At 40.2% G+C, this 18,742-nt stretch overlaps 1 protein-coding gene across 5 annotated transcripts; it reads left to right on the top strand.

The window, feature by feature from the left end:
- Nucleotides 1–4,292: 4,292 nt before the first annotated feature.
- Nucleotides 4,293–5,282, top strand: LOC108101111 (caltractin). 5 transcript variants are annotated; one of them, XM_017205358.1, is made up of 2 exons: nt 4,293–4,417; nt 4,517–5,282. In XM_017205358.1, exon 2 carries the CDS (start codon nt 4,519–4,521, stop codon nt 5,068–5,070), a length of 552 nt encoding a protein of 183 aa, XP_017060847.1. In that variant the 5' UTR covers nt 4,293–4,417; nt 4,517–4,518; the 3' UTR covers nt 5,071–5,282. The 5 variants fall into 5 exon arrangements, with proteins under 5 accessions (XP_017060847.1, XP_017060843.1, XP_017060818.1 ...); XM_017205354.1 differs by having other exon boundaries at nt 4,487–5,282; XM_017205329.1 differs by having other exon boundaries at nt 4,476–5,282.
- The last annotated feature ends 13,460 nt before the right edge of the window (nt 5,283–18,742 follow it).

Below are 18,742 nucleotides of genomic sequence, written 5' to 3'. Positions count from 1 at the left end.
AGAACAAATATCCAAAATATTGAGATGGCCCAAGCCTGACAACGGTCCAACCCTGACAACATTCCCTTACTTTGCACTATGGTTTTTTTCGCGTTTTTTTTTTGGCATAAAGTCAATTTTTTTTTTGTTTGTATCTTAAATTTTTTTTTTTTTTTATTTTTAAACACCCTAGACAGATAAAAAAAATATGTAACTTTAATATATGGAACAACTCTGTTCTGCTGGCGAGCTGTTAAAGTCAGCTAATTATGTACCACCTGTTTTGCATGAAATTGGCGCAAAAAATTGTGCAACTTTGATCGTTTGTTGTGGCAAAAGTTTACGAAAAATTTAAGTGAATAAATTGGAAAACGTTTGTCCAGGTATCCAAAACTAAAGTTTACCAATGTTTGTGTCGTTTTATGTGTTTTTTTTCCAATTGTTCCGTGTTTTGTTTATGTGTATTTTTAGAACGAGCTTAACAAGTGTAGTTGTGTTTCGTGGATCAGTACTTTTGCATGGCAAAGTGTTGCAAAAAGTTGTAAATGAGAAACTATTAACCAAAGTGTGCCAGATTAATGAGAAACTAACCATTTTTTTCCGAATCCACATTCTATAGTAAGTAACATAACCAAACTTATTTAAAATTTTGTAAAATGTATCTTTACTTCAGATTGAAGCACTAATATTGGAGATGAATACTAAAATGTGATCTTGGATAATTGTTTTTTTTTTTTAATATAATAAATTAAGGTTTATCACCAATAAAATATAATAAAATTTATATTATTTAGGTATATAATGAAATTTATATTTTATTGGTGATAAACCTTTATTATTTAAACTTTAATACAAATCACTTTTTAATACAAGACTTATAAATTTTAATACAAGACTTATCTTTCCGATCGCGGAGTCAATCCAAAACGAGACTGCCCGATTATTTCTGACTTATCCTCTAAGAAGCCTCGGATTGAATTTTACTGATATATGTAAATTAAATTTGTTAATCGTTGATAAATTAAAAAAATATAAATTTTATTATATTTTATTGGTGATAAACCTTTATTATTTAAACTTTAATACCCGCGCCATAAGCCGGAGAGGGTAGCTAGTATATACATACATATATATATATATATAGACTTGATCGCTCATCGGGAAAGCAAAATAATGCTAGACCCCTCCTGAAAGAGACCCCCTGACCCAGAGGGTAAATACCTCGTTATCGCCCGAACCGACAATGGATCGCTAAGCGGTATATCGCCGTTTACAATAAAAACAACACTCGGTTCCACTATCAGTGGAGAACTCGCTTCTTGCAAAAAAACCAGGGAGGGAAACCTTTTGAATAAAACAAAAAATCAAACCCAAACGCACAAACTCACCTCAATGCCCAGCAACATTCCCATTAAAGTCACCGAAAACAGATCTCTAAATGCCTGCAAAGGTGTCATAAACAGCAATGATCTTAGAGGTATCGAAGAAGCTGAAATTTTGGACAACCTACAAGCACACAAGGTCACAGAAGTGAAAAAAATTACTAAGTATTCCTGTGGTCATACGACCGAAACTGGACTAATCATTCTGACTTACTCGCTGCCAAACCTCCCAGAAAACGTTAACATTAGATATGAGAGAGTCAAAGTACGCAAAGCATGCGAACACCTATTCAATATGAAGAACTCGGCGCGGTGTCTACTACCTCCACCAGCTCGGAACACAACACTACGGTTAAGTCTACCCCAAATACCACCCAATAAATTTATCAAAAAAAGGAAAAAAAAAAACTACTTAAAAAGAATAATCAAAGCTCAAGTCTAACTAGATATAATTAAGATTAAGTCTTTAATTAACACAGAATCAACCAACAGCATAACGATTGGAAAACACAAAACTAGCCTCTAAATAAAATCTTTATTTAAATCTAAATGCTAAAAATCATCCAATTGAATATTCACGGCTATAGAAACAATTATACTGAACTTCAAATGTTAATTAAATAACAAAACCCACACATTAGAGCACAACAAGAAACCCATCTATCAAACCTCTCCTCACTTCCCATCCCGAGCAACTTCTCACTTTATACCAGCGTCAACAACAGCAAAAGCTTCGGCGGCACTGCCCTCCTAATACACAATTCCATCACCCAAAACCAAATATCCCTAAACTCAGACTTCGAAACAGTCAGAGTAAACATTCACTCTAAAATCAAACTCTGCCTACATATCACCTTCCAAACCTTTTACTTCTATAAATCTAGAAAACAACCTCGACTTTCAAAACACCCACACACTAGTGCTGGGTGACTTTAACAGTTGGCACCCCAACTCGGGCTCACCAAAGCAAAACAGTAAAGGATAAACAATAGCCGACTACATAGACAAATCAGACTACATTCTACTTAACGATAAATCCCCCACACATTTTTCCACCCATATGACCTTTGCACACATAGAAATATCATTTGCCTCAGCATACATAGCCCCAGAAATCCATTGGAAAGTGTTGGACGACCTCTATGGCAGTGATCATTTCCCTATACTAACTTCCATGTTCAACAACCATACTTCTCCATACATTCAAACTACAAGCTGCGGACTGGGACCTCTACAGGGACACAGTTTCCAAGCTAAACACCCCTATTCAATTCCAACCAAGTTCAAACGTTAATCGGGAAGCAGCCCTCATAAAAAAAAAAAAATAATCGAAATTGCCCACTTTTCCATCCCACAAAATTTCACCTTTTCCCTCAAACGTGCTGTTCCCTGGTGGAACAAAAACTAACACTCCTTAAAAAGAATAAATCCAATAAATGGAATAAATGGAAAAGGGAAATAAACAACTACAACATCATCGAGTACAAAAAAGGCAACGATAAACTAAAAAGAGCTGTTAGGGAAGCTAAAAAAGCATATACAGTAGAATCCTGTTATAACGACTCCGCTTATAGTGTCCGTCCGGGTTGTGCGACGAAAACTCGATGGTTTGGTTGATCCCCATACAAACTTATATGAAAGGGCCTCCGCATAGAGCGTCTCCGCTTTTAGCGACAATCCGCTTATACGAACGAAATTTTTCAAGAAAATTCAAAAATTTAGCCGGATATTGTGTCGTGCAAAAAAAAAATACTTTGCAATAGTGCTAAATTTAAGCATCAAAACACGCTGTTAGAAATGTATGTATTTATTAGTGATCGGCACCTTTGCTTGTGTGCGTAGCAGCGACACGAAGGACCTTCCCAGCGGGAAAGTGAGAAGTAGGTTTTTAGAAGTAGGTTTTCGGTTTTAAGTCTACTGGAAATCCTGCTTCTTTTAGCAGGCGTAGGGGTAGGAGTTGAAAATTTCGGTCCGCTAAATAAGGGTGGGTTTCTGAAACCTGTGGATTTTTACATAGAAACCTCCTTTACCCCTTCCTTTTGTGTGTCACCCCCGTGTATTTTGAAAGGAGAGACGGCAAAAATGTAAGGGGTGAAGGATGTTTTTGCCCTTCCGCTTGTATGAAGAAATCTCTGGAAAATAGCATATCTTCCACATCTTTTTTCCCGCTGGGTTACACTGTCACTACTCTCTGTTAGTTTTAGCTGTCGCCTTAACTACGCTGCTGCGAGAAAGAGAGAGTCGAAGTGCAATGCCGACGTCACACTGCGTATGCAGTCCTCATTGCCTATTCCATGAGATGTCCCGTTATATTTCAAGTTATTTTTGCTCTTTTCCGAGTAAAACTAAAAGCGTAAATTCGGCAAATGCAAAATATGCAATAAAAAGCTCACTCAGTTTTTAGTATTATGAGAAACCCATGCTTTTAAATTAAATTTTTTTAATTTTTTCGGTTTAAATAAAAAACTAATTTGAATTATTTTAAAAACCTATTACCAAGACGGCAACCATAAATAAACAAAAAAAATGTTTGCTTGGTGCGTCTTCTGGGTATAACGACGAAAAATCGTCGGTCCCTTGAAAGTCGCTATAACCGGTTTCTACTGTATCATATATTTGATGATTTGAGGTTTCTAAAAAAAAATATCCAGTATTTTTCTAAAAACAACAGTTTTCCACTAATTTAATTTTAAAAAAATCATCTAAAATACTTCAGTGTATAAATGAACTTAAGTGTCCGTCTTCGGCCAAAAGTACCGTGAGTATCGCAACTTCGCAACTATGTGCAATCAGTAATTGGCATAATAATTTTTTAAAGTAAAATAATATGTTTGCTATTGGTATGTAAGTAATATTTCTCAAAGCTGTAATAGCATAAATGGTATATTTTTTTTAGCCCGGTGGTATTTATTATCCTGTTTGGAGCGGTCACACTGGTTATTTGTTTATTCAGTCCACCGTTATAATACAGTAAACTTAAAAGCGAATAACTAATTTATTACGGGACCTATAATTTTATAGGCGCCAAACCACTCAACAACTTAACTTAGCATTGCGTGAGTTATAAAATTGTTTACAGAAGGTAAAAAAACGTATTTTGCATTGATCCTTCAGATTCCAAACAGCTGCCAAACTAATCAGCTAATATTCGGCAGACATGGATCCCGCCCCTGCTGTGACCAGCGTATCGATCATTCCTTCAGTTCCCGCAAACGCCAAGCGGGCCACACAAGGTCGAAAAAAGTCTGGACCAAAGTTCGAGCTGTCGGAGGCGCAAAAATCAGACATAAAGGAGGCCTTTGATTTGTTTGACAACGAATGCACTGGCTTCATCGAAGTCAAGGAATTAAAGGTAGCCATCAGGGCTCTAGGGTTTGAGCCCAAAAAGGAGGAGATCAAGCGTATGGTTGCCGAGATAGACAAGGACGGCAGTGGACGGATTGCGTTTACCGACTTCTTGCACCTAATGACTGTAAAGATGGCCGAAAAAGACAGCAAGGAGGAGATACTTAAGGCCTTTCGACTTTTTGATGACGATGAGACGGGAAAAATTTCCTTCAAAAACCTGAAGAGGGTGGCCCGCGAACTGGGCGAAACGCTAACAGACGACGAGTTGCGCGAAATGATCGACGAGGCTGATTTGGATAATGACGGCGAGGTTAACCAAGAGGAGTTTTTGCGAATCATGAAAAAGACCAATTTGTATTAAACTGCCGCAATCCCCGTTTATAGGCTCTTTCCTGTCCTAAGCTTGAGAAATCACAATAACATGTTAACCTAAAGCGCGAACAAATTTAATTGGGTGAGCTTTTACCCAATTGCTATCTTTTGGTCTCACATAATATACACCTACTGGCTGTATTATTACACATCATCGTAGGGGGATAATTAACTCGAAAAAATAAATCTTGAAAATATGTACACTTCATTTTTTTTTAAATTTATACTTTTATACCTTACACTTATATACCTTTCAGTTAATTAAGATTTTTTCTATCGCAGCTATATGATATAGAAGTCCGCTCTTTAAGAAAGCAACTTTTTTAGATCTATTATCCTAACAAATTTTAAAGCGACGCAGTTAATGCAAGAATGTTAAACTATATGTTATGATGGTTTTTACATCCTTGAAAATATATATATAAAAAATACATAAAAGTTGGCCCACAATTTCAGAGACATGGTATTAAGGGAATAGATGATAACCCAAAATTTAGGGGAAGAGTACCAGAAAAGGCGAGCTTTTGAGGCTGTTGTTAACGTTGGGCTCAAAAATCTAGGGTCCAGTAAAATCTTTTAAATCTTTTTTGGCTGCTAAAACAGAAGTCAAGATACAGTAACACTGAAAAGGCATAAAAATTAGATTTGATGTTATCAAAGTTTTCTATACAGTTGAAACTTCTGGAATTTCCTACACATGATGCCATTTCATAAAGCATCAACGAATACATATTGAGATACCCATGAACTAACATATATAAACAATCAATCGAAGGTAATACCGACTTTTTCGAACTTTGTAAAGAAGATCCAATTGTAAGTACCAGGGGCGGACGCAGGGGGTGTCCGGGGGTCCGGACCCCCCCCCAAAAAATCTCAGACTTTTTTCAAATTCCCTTACAGCATACGGCCTTTCAACCATATAAACTAAAAATTATTTTGATCGGACCCTCCCAAACGAAAAAATTTTTGATCGGACCCCCTTGAACGAAAAAAATTTCGATCGGACTCCCCCCAAACGAAAAAAATTTTCGACCGGACCAACAGTTAAAGTTTTTATATGAACAATCGTCGAAAATACTGAAACTTCATAAAAAAAATCGACACTCGAAGCTGTGTAGCTTAGCCTTTATGTAATTGGTGCGACATATTTGATTACTGCAAGGGTATATAAGCTTCGGCTCGCCGATGGAATAATAACATTTCAATGAAAGAAGCAGAATGAGCCTCGGAACGGGACCGATTAAACGTTTACGACCATGGCAAACGAAATAGGGACAATGATTTGAGAGTATGCACTTGGAATGTACGAACATTGTACAGACCAGGTGCTGCTCAACAACTAGCAGATACCCTCAGAAAATGTAAGGCTGATATCGCTACTATCCAGCAAATGCGATGGATAGGACAAGGTTGTATTAAGAAGAAGGACTGGGACATTTACTACAGCTGCCAACGAAAGAGGCATGAACTCGGCTGTGGCTTCGTTGTTGGCGCCTGACTGCGGCGCCGAGTCTTTCACTGCCAATAAACGAGAAACTTGCAACGATCCGAATTACTTCTAAATCCTTCAACATCAGCCTGATATGCGCGCACGCTCCAACCGAAAAAAAGGACGATGTCACCAAGGATACTTTTTATGCGGAGCTCGACCGGGCTAACGCCCGCTGCCCTTCTCATGACATTAAAATCCTCCTTGAGGACTTTAATGCCAAGGTAGGGCGAGAAGACAGACCACCTCGAGCAATGGTCTCAGATTAATAGGCTTTGCTGCAGCGCATAATATGGTAGTTCGTAGTACTGGGTTCCTTCATTTGGACATACATAAGGAATCTTGGCTCTCTCCCGATCGACTGACCAGAAATCAGATCGATCATGTTGTGATCGATGCAAGGCATGCATCTAGTGCGATCCTGTCGGGGTCCCAACATCGACTCCGACCATTATCTTGTTGCAGCTAAGATTCGCACACGGTTATGTGTTGCGAAGGTTGCACGTCGAGGACTGTTGAGAAGGCTGGACATCGGAACAACTCCAACACCTGAAGACATCAGCGATCAGTGGGCGCTCATATCCTACTCCCTTCGAACTTCCGCAGAAGAAGTCATTGGATTCCAGCGCACCCCAACAAGGAATCCATGGTAGGACCAGGAGTGTCGTGACGCAAGAGCTGCAAAAGACGCCGCCTACCGAAGAACACTGCAAGTTGGCTCTGGCTCTTGCAATGGCTATGATTATGATCCACAAACCCCAATCTACGGTACTGATGTAGATGTACCGATCCCAAGCCATGCCGAAATCAAGATGCAATCGGTTCTGACAAACAGTTGTGTCCAACTCCTTGGTTACGTTGTGATATTGATATCATTGGCCGAACCAAGCGTGATGTTACAGCAGCTTTTGGGGCTATTGAAAAAGAGTCGACTAAAGTAGCAGACTAGCAGTGAACACGGACAAGGCAAAGTTTATGGTGTGCTCAAGCAGAGAATCGCGGCGTCTTGATTCTCAGCTGACTGTAGACAGCTATAGTTTTGAGTCCGTCAAGGAATTCATTTACCTTGGCACTGCTATAACTAGCACAAATGATGTCAGCCGGAGATTAAGCGGAGAGTCACACTTGCCAACAGGTGTTACTTTGGGCTCAGGAGGCATTTCAACAGTAGAGCTCTCTCTTGACAGGCGAAATAACACTCTATAAGACGCTCATTCTTCCAGTACTCTTATATGGTGAGGAGTGCTAGACAGTGGAGCAATCCGATACAGCCGTTCTTGGAGTGTTCGAGAGAAAGATTCTCCGTAAAAAAAAAAATGCTTTGGCTTTGATGTTTCCTCAGTAGATAAATGCTAATATCGGCGATTCAACATCTTTTCACAATCAGACCAAAGCGGCAAAGCTTCATAATCGAACTGTTCTTCCCATTTTTGTTTAGTCACAGGGTCTACTCTGTTCAAGACGAGATAAATCAACATTGCATTGGATATTTTTGTATCATCTCCTATCGATGAAAACGATCCATAAATTGATGAAACGGTATCGATAAGGCTTCTTAGGGATGCGTCATTTTCGGAAGAGTGAACAAGTTGGGGATACAGAAGCTGATCCTGAAATTTTAATATCGCTTGCCGATAAAAGCGGCATTAATTTTAACTTGGTTACAATTGATAGTTCTTCCAACTCATCTCTAAATTCATCGCCATTATTTATTTCTTATTGCAATTGATTTGCCCTATTTATTGCTTTCTTCACTCCATCGGGAGCATAGGGCCTCTACAATTTTTGTAGAGGATTCATTAATCTTTGGTTTTCGATCTTACTGGCGAGTATCAACTTATCCTAGCGGTGGGGTGGCGAGAGTTCTATTATTGTGTCCATAGTAACGTGGACGAGGGGGTGTGCGGCTCCGGGGAGCCGAAATTTGTTACTATTGTTAAGTGTGCGATAGAGCATAAAATGATAGAGATTTGGAAAAAAAAGCCGTTTCTTTTTCTCGGGGAGCCTGGGAATCGAACCCGGGACGTCCGGTTCGGAGACCAGCGCTCTACCTGCTGGTCCACCGACACCCCTAAGTATGTATCATTTTTAATTCTTCTTCTTAAATGGCAATCAAGTCAGAATCGAGTCGATCTTTCAATCGGAGAATGATCTTCACTCGACTTCTTAACTTGGTTTTTAAGCCTTCAAGAGTATTACTTTTTGGCTTTTCTTGGCTCATTTTGAATTAAATTATCAAAACAAATTAATTAAAATAAATTAATAACCAGACCAAGTGAAATGAAATTTTCAAATTAAACCTAAAAAAATAATAACTTTTAATTTAATATATTATAAAATTTGTTTGAAAAAAATAATTTAATAATTATTATTATCAAATAATTATTTAGAAGCGGGAAACAACGAAAATAATATAGTCATAGTCAGTTGTCGGCTCGTAGGAAAATGAGGAACTCTAGCTTCGATGTTTTGTTCAGCTGAAATGGAAGATATGACTTCAAGAGTTTATGCGTGTTATTAGGGAACAATATTTTTATTTTATTAGGCCGTAAAGTCATACTCTGTCGAATGTTTGAGAGACGTCCAAAAATACCGCAGTGCAGTATTCCCTATTTTCAAATGCACCTCGAATTTCTGATGTTACGCGGTTCACCTGTTTGATAGATCCATTTTTTTTTTCGAAAGCCGAATAGATGTGCTGGGATAATATTATGTCTTCTGATGAATGGTGTGATACGGGTTAGAAGGCATTTTTCAAAGAGTTTTGATAGACAAGAAAGTAAACTTATCGGTCTGTATGAGGAGGTGAGCGTGTGGTATTTTCCTGGTTTTGGTATCATTATGATGATTGACTTTTTTCACCTCTTAAGAAGCAATCCAGTCTTGTCATGCTGGAATATAGTACCAGCCAGGGCCGTAGCTAGAGCCTCGGGGGCCCTGGGGCAACAAGTAAATTTGGGGCCCCCTATACGGGAGTCTTTTGTCAAATTTTATTCATAAGAAAGATCGATTTCAGCCAAGCGATCGACGAATTTGCGGCTTGCAAAGCGAGAAAGCGGCGTTTTTAATGGTATTTACCAAATGAGATACTGAGATATGTATGTTGAAATAAAGCGAAAACATGTAGTTTTGTACATTATCTAATAAAACTGTAAAAAATTTAGAATTTTTTTATTTTGTTAGATTATTGTGATCCATTTAAAGCCCATTCAGAAAGTCCGAAAGGCATGGTAAGGCTTTTTCAGAACTAAAAAAGGAAGCCCCGGCGGGGCCCCTTCCCTTCGGGGGCCCTGGGGCACCGCCCCACCTGCCCCATGCTAGCTACGGCCCTGGTACCAGCAGCGCATAGTGGGAGCTTTATAAGCATTTTTGAAGTTATTAGATAGCAGCCTGGAGATTTTCTCGGTTGTAGCTGCTCTTTTATAATTTTTATGACTTCGCATGGTCGAAATACAATTGGTTCGGCAATAGGAAAGTCGTCTTCAGTTTGCGATCTTATATTACGCACGTTTGTGGCTGGGTTTGCCTGGAATACATTTTTAAGGTGGGCAGCGGATGCATTGGCTCTGTATTTGTCGCTTCTGGCCCAGGAGACTGCAGGGGCCTTATTGGCGTAACCGTTACTGTTGGAGGGCTCAGTGTTGAGTGGGCTTTCCAAAGTGGGAATTTTTAGCTGGATGGAGATAGTTGTTCTACAAGTATATAACGTTGTTGGGATCTGTCTTCTTCTTGTCGTAGTGCCTTAGTGAGTCGGCGTGAAGCTTCTTTTAGCTGTAGCTTTGCAGATGGCGATCGAAGTAATTGCATTCGCGCGGGGAACGACGCTTTGCCAGAACTAGCTGCTCTATTTCTGCATTTGTATGCTTCGTGTTATGTGTTGTGTTTTGCCTTCGTGTTGTTGCGATTAGAGCCGCTGAAGCCAAAACTGACTCTAGCATGCTTACGGTTCTGTTGATGTCATCTTCGTAAGTGCGAACTTACGTATTTTTTGAATTTTGAGCCAGTTTGTGCTGTTAGAGTCTGGCTGTTGGTCTAAGCTAAAAAGTACAGGCGAGTGGTCTGATGATAGATTCGAGAGAGAACTGGTGCTAGTCAGATTTCGTGGGATGTTTTTTGTAACTGTCAATCAAGACTGGCAGTTTTCTGTGGTCACTAGGCCAGTGTTTAGGTGAGCCAGGGGAAACGCAGTTAAGTTTATTGCTAGGTTCTGTAATTGCGTAATACAGTTGTCAACCTTTCGGCGTCACGAGGCAAGATCCCCAGTTCGTATGCTTGGTGTTATAGTCTCCTGCTGCTATAAAGTATTTGCCTATTGAGTAAAAGTAGTCGATGTGCTTTTTTTGGACCTGGGGCCAAGTATCAAATCATTACCATAAAAGTCACGACAAAGAACCTTAGCTCCAACTAAAAAAATAGACGACCGAAAGCTTAGTGGTGGTGATGCAACGATGCACGACGAAATGATCAGGGAAAAAAACCGAAAGCAACTTAATGCCTCTGCATGAACTAATGACCTATGGCCCAGATCAAAGCATCCCGCGGTGGGTTTTAACGGCCGGACAACTCTCGAATTTTCCAAAGAGATCCTGTCTCTCAAGAGATGGGAAACTACGAAGAGCTTGCTGGTTAAGTGCAATATTCAAGCCAGTCAAATGCTTAACAAAATAAGCCTCACAGCTATTCCTTAGTAGCACGAACAATTAGTCTAGTGCAGTTATCTTGTCAAATGCTGGATATTATAGTTTTCCTTCAATTCAGCTTGACTCACTAGGTCCAGCTTTTAAAGAAGAACTTGGACAATAACACATCTGGCAATTTGCTCCGTCGAAATCAAACCCTTAAGAGCACGAGGATGAACGTTAAACTAGCACATTGAGCCCTTGAACTCGGTAAAGTACGCCTGAAAAACCAAACGTCGATTTTCAAATAACTAGTTACCATCCGGACTTTCAAAGGAACGATTGGCTCCCACCAATTAGTCCCTCAGATACAATAGCGAGTGATTCATCTATTATTATTATAATGATCATCGAATAAATATTAGACCAGCTTGCATAACCTCCCCCAAATTTTTGAAGTTCCAACGAAGACAGCGGAAACGACCTGTGTCTCAGCGATGCAATTCCGAAACGAGTTGAATTATTTCCATGAAAGAATAAAGGTTGAGACCATTAACGACATCATCGAAATTGTCACTATTATTTACAACGAGCCCACAAGCTACCTAAAAAACTTCTGAAAGCGTTCTTGAAGCTATTTTAAAAGTGTAAGTCTGTGTAACCCTTCAGCACATCAGCCGCTTCACTCTTTGTCTTGCGCTTCAGAAAACCACCATGTTACCTACGTCAAAGCTATTGTATTTGCACCGTTTCCATGCATTTCAAAATCAAAACAAACTCTAAAATGGGCACAAAGAATTGAATGGAAGAGTTAATTATGTAACTCGTTATCAGGCATAGGCTCCACGAACAAAAACTATTTTTCATTTAGCAATTACTGCGTTAAAATTTTAAATCATTGCCAAATACTAAGATGGATGTTCAGTAATTCAGTTACCGTTGAGAAGTTGCTGCACAGGGAACATAGGTTGGGAAGCAAACAGATTTTTAAGATCAGGCTGCTGTCCGAAGGGTGCGCAACCCAGTGCACATTGTTTCTGACAGAGGCTCCGCCTATAAACAATTTGACGAGGAAAGGCAGGAAATTAGAAAAGAGGCAAACCCCAATATTCAACGGGAACAGAACTTGTATTAAAAGAACTTTAACTAGACGCGCAAAACCAAAAATTGATTGTCATGTTGCAGACACAGAGTTCATCGCAGGAAAGATTGGATGGAGAATATTTGGGTCCGTATAAAGTATTCAAGGCCCATACAATGTTTGGAAGATAGCTGATACAAAGGTTTCCAACACAGCCAGCAGCTGCGACCACATGAAGTTGTGGCGTTCCGTGAAGGACGACGAGACAGATTAGCAACCCAAATGGCCAAATGAAAGCAGCATTAAATAGTAAAATAATAATAAACACTAAAACTGCTGAAAGCAGTAAATCATCAGAAAAAAATAAAAGAAGCGTTATTAGTAGAGCTCGGATAGTTATGCACGAAAAAAGGCAAAAATATGCATGCAAATATGCATTAAAAAAGCAAAATATGCAAAATTTCAAGCAAAAAATATTGTCAAAATATGTTGGAAAAGACGGTTCTTTATTTCAAAACTAAAGTTTTGCATAGATCTACATACATTGAACTCCGACAAATTTGGCCCTGGTTTTGGTTCAAGATCCCATACTAACGATTGGCTTTCCTGGTCGGCATTTTCTTCCTTCTATCTTTGGCAGCTTTGTGTTTCAATGATGCAATATGCTGCTTTACTTGGAATATTTTTTTTCTTGAACTGCACATTCACAATACGTACAAAATAAAACTGACCCATCAGACCGAAATACTTTCGGGAATTCGACTTTCATACGCATCAATGTACCCAGTGTTGATCATTTGATGGAAATAAACAACGTGAAAGTCAAATCACTTTTAATGCCACGCAATAATCTTATAGATTATTAAATAGATTTGCTATTGAATGTATTAAATTTTTTGTTGTTGTTCGTATCAGAATGATTTTCATATGTCACAGCTAAATTATCAGTTTTGATGAATGAAATATTAAAATATATACATAGGTATTGAACATGCACTTTCGATCAAAATATGCTCTAAGGAAAGAAACATGCACAATATGCATGCAACATGCATTTGCATGATCTTTTGAGCTCCAGTTATAAGATAAGGTTTGGAAGTTCTCTGGAAGTTAAAGAGAAAAATTAAAAAGGAAGAAATCAGGACAGGAAAAAGAAGATAATTTCCAATATAAAAACAAAATTATCAAAAATTTATAATAATAAATCGAAAGGGTTATTGTCATTGAGTCTTTAATGTTCGTTTATTCATATAACACTGTATTCATTTACTTAAAACCAAAGAATGATAAAGATGCGAAACGCGACCAAGGCGTAGCAGTAGCGGCGGATGAAGTGTCTACTGGAGATGACATCCAGCGATTTCGATACTTCCGTGGCTTATCGAGTTTGATTGTGATATCGTAAGCTGATAAGGGTTGCCACAGTGCCCCCTCCTAGAGTTCTAGTTAGGAAAGATACTTTGCTGGGAATCTGTCTCGTCGTCCTGATCTTGATAACTGCTCGGTTGGCTGGGCAGTTGGCACTGTCGTTTTTTTTTTTAATATGTATGCTGGTTTAAGCCGATCGATAGAAATCTTGTTGTCCTTTGTGTGTCCTTTAAGCGTAAAGTACTTGTCGAGCTTTGCTAATACTTCGAACGGACCCTCGTAGCTTGCTTCCAGGGGGGTTTTGACTCGATCAACTCTCACGAAGACGTGGGTACAATGGTTTAAGCCCGGGTGCACAAATTCTTGTGGTGTATGATGGTGCACTGGCTTAGTGGTTGGTAGCTGAGATATGGTTTTTTGAAGAGCCTCGGCTAACTTAGACTCGGTATGTTTTTGTGTGTTCGGTGTAAAAAATCCATAAACCATTTCAGCTGGGATCAGCCCGATGTCGCTTTTGACTCTTGTACGTAGGCCTAGGAGGATTAAGTGCAGGGAACTGCTCCAGTTGATAGGATCGGCGCATTTTAAGGCAGCTTTTAATGTTCTGTGCCAGCGTTCGATCATCCCGTTGGCTTGTGGTTGGTACGCCGTCGTGCGGAGGTGCCTAAAACCGCAAATTTTGGCGAGTTTTTGGAACAATGTTGACTCGAATTGTCGGCCTAAATCCGTTGTGATGTGGAGAGGGATTCCGTACTGAGCGAACCAGCCCGAAATCAGTGCGTTGGCTACAGATTGTCGCTGGCGGCATACTCTCCCAGTGGCGATTTGATGTGTCGTTGGATTTTGGCTTTTTGACACGGGATGCAAGCGCGTACGATTTTAGCGACATCCTTCGCCATGCGGGGCCAAACGTAGTGTTTGGCGACTAATTTGTTCGTTGCCTTAACTCCTGGATGGCTCAGCGAATGCAGGGCGAGAACCACGGTTTAGCGTAGGCATCTGGGCACAAACGGGCGTATCCGGTTATTGGCGACGTGGCAGTAAAATTGCTTATTTGAGCCTGAAAGGGAAAATTTGGTTAGTGAGATTGTATTTTCTGGATTAGAATTGAGTAGCGATTGTAGTTCGCCGTCGTTTTCCTGTTCCAGTGCCATCTCGTCGAAGTCGATGTGTTTATTGGCGTCGATGCGTGAGAGAAGATTAGCCACGTTGTTTTCCTCTCCTGTGATGTGCCGGATATCGGTGCTGAATTGGCTGATGAAATACAGTTGGCGCGTGCGCCGCGGTGATGCTTTCTCGCTGTTTTGATTGAAAGCGTACATCAGTGGCTTGTGGTCGGTGAAGATTATGAAGCTTCTGCCCTCCAATGCGAACTTGAAGTGCAAAATGGCCTGATATATGGTCAGTTCTTTATCGTAGGTGCTGTATTTCTTTTGCGTCGGTGTGAATTTCTTGGAGAAGAAACCCAGTGGTTGCGTCTGCCCATTGACGATCTGATGTAACACGGCACCCATGGCGTCATCGGAGGCATCGGTGGTTAGTGTTAATTGCGAGTTAGGTGCCATGTAGTTCAGCAACGTAGCGTTTGCAAGCTCGTTCTTGCAGGTGTCGAATGCGTGGTCGGTTTCTGTAGACCAGAGTATCGGGGTTTTGTCGTTCTTTTTATTGCCTTGGATTAGCGTCTGGAGTATGTGTTGGTTATCAGCAGCTCGTGGGATAAACGGCCGATAGAAGTTTATCATACCCAGAAACTTTTTAAAATCTTTAGCAATAAGCGGTTTTTTAAAGTGGCGGATGGCTTCCACTTTGGCTTCAGAACGTGAGTTGTGGTTTACCGAATTGGCACTTCTCGGTGTTGACGGTCAGATGTGCCTTTCGAAGGCGGTTAAGGACCGTGCGGAGGTGCGTCTCGTCCTGCGCCTCGGATTCTGAAGCGATCAGAATGTCGTCGATGTATGCGAAAGCAAAGTCGAGACCCTGTATTACGTTGTTTATGTGACGCTGAAAGGTTTGCGCTGCGTTGCGCAAGCCGAATGTCATGAACAAGAATTCGAATAGCCCAAAAGGAGTGATAATTGCTGTTTTGGGAATATCTTGCGGTTCGACAGGGATCTGGTGATACGCTTTTTGCAGGTCGATTTTTGAAATATCTTTTTACCGTGAAGGATGCTCGTTACATCCAGTATGTACGGAATAGGATATCGATCCGGCACTGTTACGTTGTTCAGTGCTCGGTAGTCGCCGCATGGTCGCCAATCTCCGTTTGCTTTCTTTACCAGATGTAATGGACTGGACCAGTTGCTTTTTGAGGGGCGGCATATTCCTTTTTCGATGGGGTAGGAGAACTCAGTTTGTGCAGCTTTGAGTTTGTCGGGCGCTAGTCGTCGGGCGCGGGCGTGAGTGGGCGGGCCGTTGGTCGAGATGAAGTGCGGTACTTCGGACGTTGCTGGCAGCCGGTTCGAGTTGATCGTTGTGAGATCGCGGTATTCGTGAAGCAACCTAGCGTATTGGTTGCTCGTGTCGTAGGATAAAATTGCGTTGATTTTACGTTGAGGCGCGTGACATGTTGATTCGAGCAGCGTAGCTCGATCGATGAGTTTGCGTCGATTCATATCGCAGTTGACGTCAGCTAATACGAATGTCCAAACAAAGTTTCGTCTCAATCCCAGTGACAGTGTTATGAGTTTTTCACCATAGGTTTGTATTTTCATGCCATTGTTGGCGAAAAGAAGCTTTGTAGTGAGTATAGTTTTAACGTTTTTGCAGGGTGGCATCACTGAAATGTCGGCGCCGGTGTCGATGAGAAATTGAGTTTTGGAGAAATTGTCGTTGATGGCGAGGCGGGCAATTGTGTTGTGGTCTTCTTCGAATTTGTCCGCCGAATGACTGCTTTAGTTTTTTGGTTCGGATGAAAAGGAGCACGGTTGGCGACATTTCTTGGTGGCGTTGCCAAATTTGCTGTGCTACCAACACAAGCCTGAAGTCGTGACGTTTTTGCGATCCGTTAATGTGGACGAACTGTTCTTGCGGTGACGGTTTCTGAAAAGCGTGTTGATCTGTTGCTCGATGCGGTCTAGACGTTTGTCGAAAACGGTGCTGCTGGTTGGCGCCGATTTGTCGTCGACGGTGCGTATATGATGGAAATCGCCGACTTCCATCACTTTGACCGCCAACTTAGCTAGGTCTGCAAGGCAGGCGTCCGATGCTTGCAAGACCACTTGCACTTGTGTTGGTAAGAAAGTTTCGTCAACTTTGTTTGCGGCGAGTGCGCTTAACTCGTTGAGCAGTTGTGTGGGGCGCTTGTCACCACCCTGCAGTTCTGGCTGTCACCTGGTGACTCGTCTCATTTAAGCAATCGTGTGTGTAGGAAAGGAAAAGGGATATTCCTAAGTTTCCCTCTCCTTCTCACTCTTATAATACGAATCGTTGCTTGCATCCGACGGCGGCCCGACTCCAAATTTGTCTTCGTTTTTTTTTATTGCAATGTTGTCATTCTCCGTTAGAAACAATTTGGGTTTCGATGGGAAATATGGCTGAGGGGCGCTCGACTTATGTATACTCTTTTGATGCTAAAGTTCTTCATATATTAGGTATAATATAAATATATATATATATAAACTTATATATATAATATAGTTTATATATACATTATTATGTAAATTATTGAACCAAGGTAACCATGTTTGGAGAGTTCTCTTGTTATGTTTATGTAAAGCGGGGGTCGGGGCTTAATAAAGCTTTCTCGCTCAGGCGAATTCGGCCGCCGATCTCCCGCTCAGTACTTTAGGTATAGGCATGTAAGAGAATTTTATGAAATTAAAAGTTTAGTTGAAATCTGAACTCCTTATCGTGCGCATCGCCGCAACTTTCGTCTTATTTTCGCTATTCGACTAATAAAAACCAGCGCAAAGAATTAACCACTGCAATCGCAAAGTTTTTCGTTTCGGCAATAAAAATGCTTATTGTTGTTTCACATGACATAACATTAATTACAAATATGGAAATAATATACATATGTAACTCGCGAGTTATTTATGGTCGGCTATAACCCAAAAAAGAAGGGTATACTAAAACGAAAAAAACGGAGCAAAGGGTGAAAATTGAAATTGACCTGCGTCATTCTTTTGCGTAGTGCGTTGACGATTGGTTGTGAAATTACTTAATTTGTGCAACGGGCAGCGAAGAGTGTTTAAAAATCATGTAAGTGTCGATAAGATTATAAAAATAGTATGTTTTTTAACTAAAAACCTATTTAAATATTCTTAAATATTTTCAAGATTCAGCCATATGTCCGATATATTCGTTTGAAAGGTAAGTTTGCTTTTAAATCATAAAAGTCATATATAATATGTAATAATAAAAATATTTTTTATACCATTTCAAGGGAGACGGACGCAAAACAGACTCTGCCCTGCGAATATTCGTCAGAAGCCATTTTAATTTGTAACCACATATAAATGGTAAACAAAAACTTTCGAATTTCATATTATTTATCAACTTATCTCTTATGTTATAAAATAAGATATTTTAATAAAATTAAAAAAGAAATAAATATATATATATTGTTTTTCATATGAATTTGGGGATGACATTTTTAGACATTGACATTAATGATTTCACTAAGGGTATCCTCCCAAAAGCCATCGATGAAATTGTCTCCCCCACGTCACCAACGAAATCATCAATGGCTTATACGAATTTTCTCCATACAAAATTCGTATAAGCCACCGATGACTCGTTCGATGAAACGGACAAAATTGTTATCCAGAGCGTCATGCATGACAAAACCGGCGATCCCATACAAATGACTATATGAATTGTCATCGGATAGCCACCAGTGGCTGCTTCCCCTGTCATCGGTGGGTCGTCGTCCATTTCATCGACGAAAAGCCACTTTTGGAACTGCAGGGCAAGAAATCAACTTCTGGATTTTCTTCTGCTCACTTTCGCAGAAGCGTTCCAAAATGCACGACTTTAAGTTTTCGTACTTGCCTGTGCCTGGTTGGTTGATGATGGCGTCGGCAATTCGGGCCAGTGCCGGTGCTTCGATTGACGCCAGGATCGTATTGAATTTCGTGTCGTGTTTAGTTATTCCTGCCAG

This window comes from Drosophila ficusphila, unplaced genomic scaffold, assembly GCF_018152265.1.
Source record: "Drosophila ficusphila isolate 14025-0441.05 unplaced genomic scaffold, ASM1815226v1 contig_636, whole genome shotgun sequence".
In the NCBI taxonomy this organism is placed as follows: domain Eukaryota; kingdom Metazoa; phylum Arthropoda; class Insecta; order Diptera; family Drosophilidae; genus Drosophila; species Drosophila ficusphila.
This window is presented reverse-complemented; position numbering and strand designations above follow the sequence as displayed.

What these genes read in the sequence shown, in the direction of transcription:
- LOC108101111 (XM_017205358.1), top strand. Translation starts at nt 4,519, where the DNA reads ATGGATCCCGCCCCTGCTGTGACCAGCGTATCGATCATTCCTTCAGTT.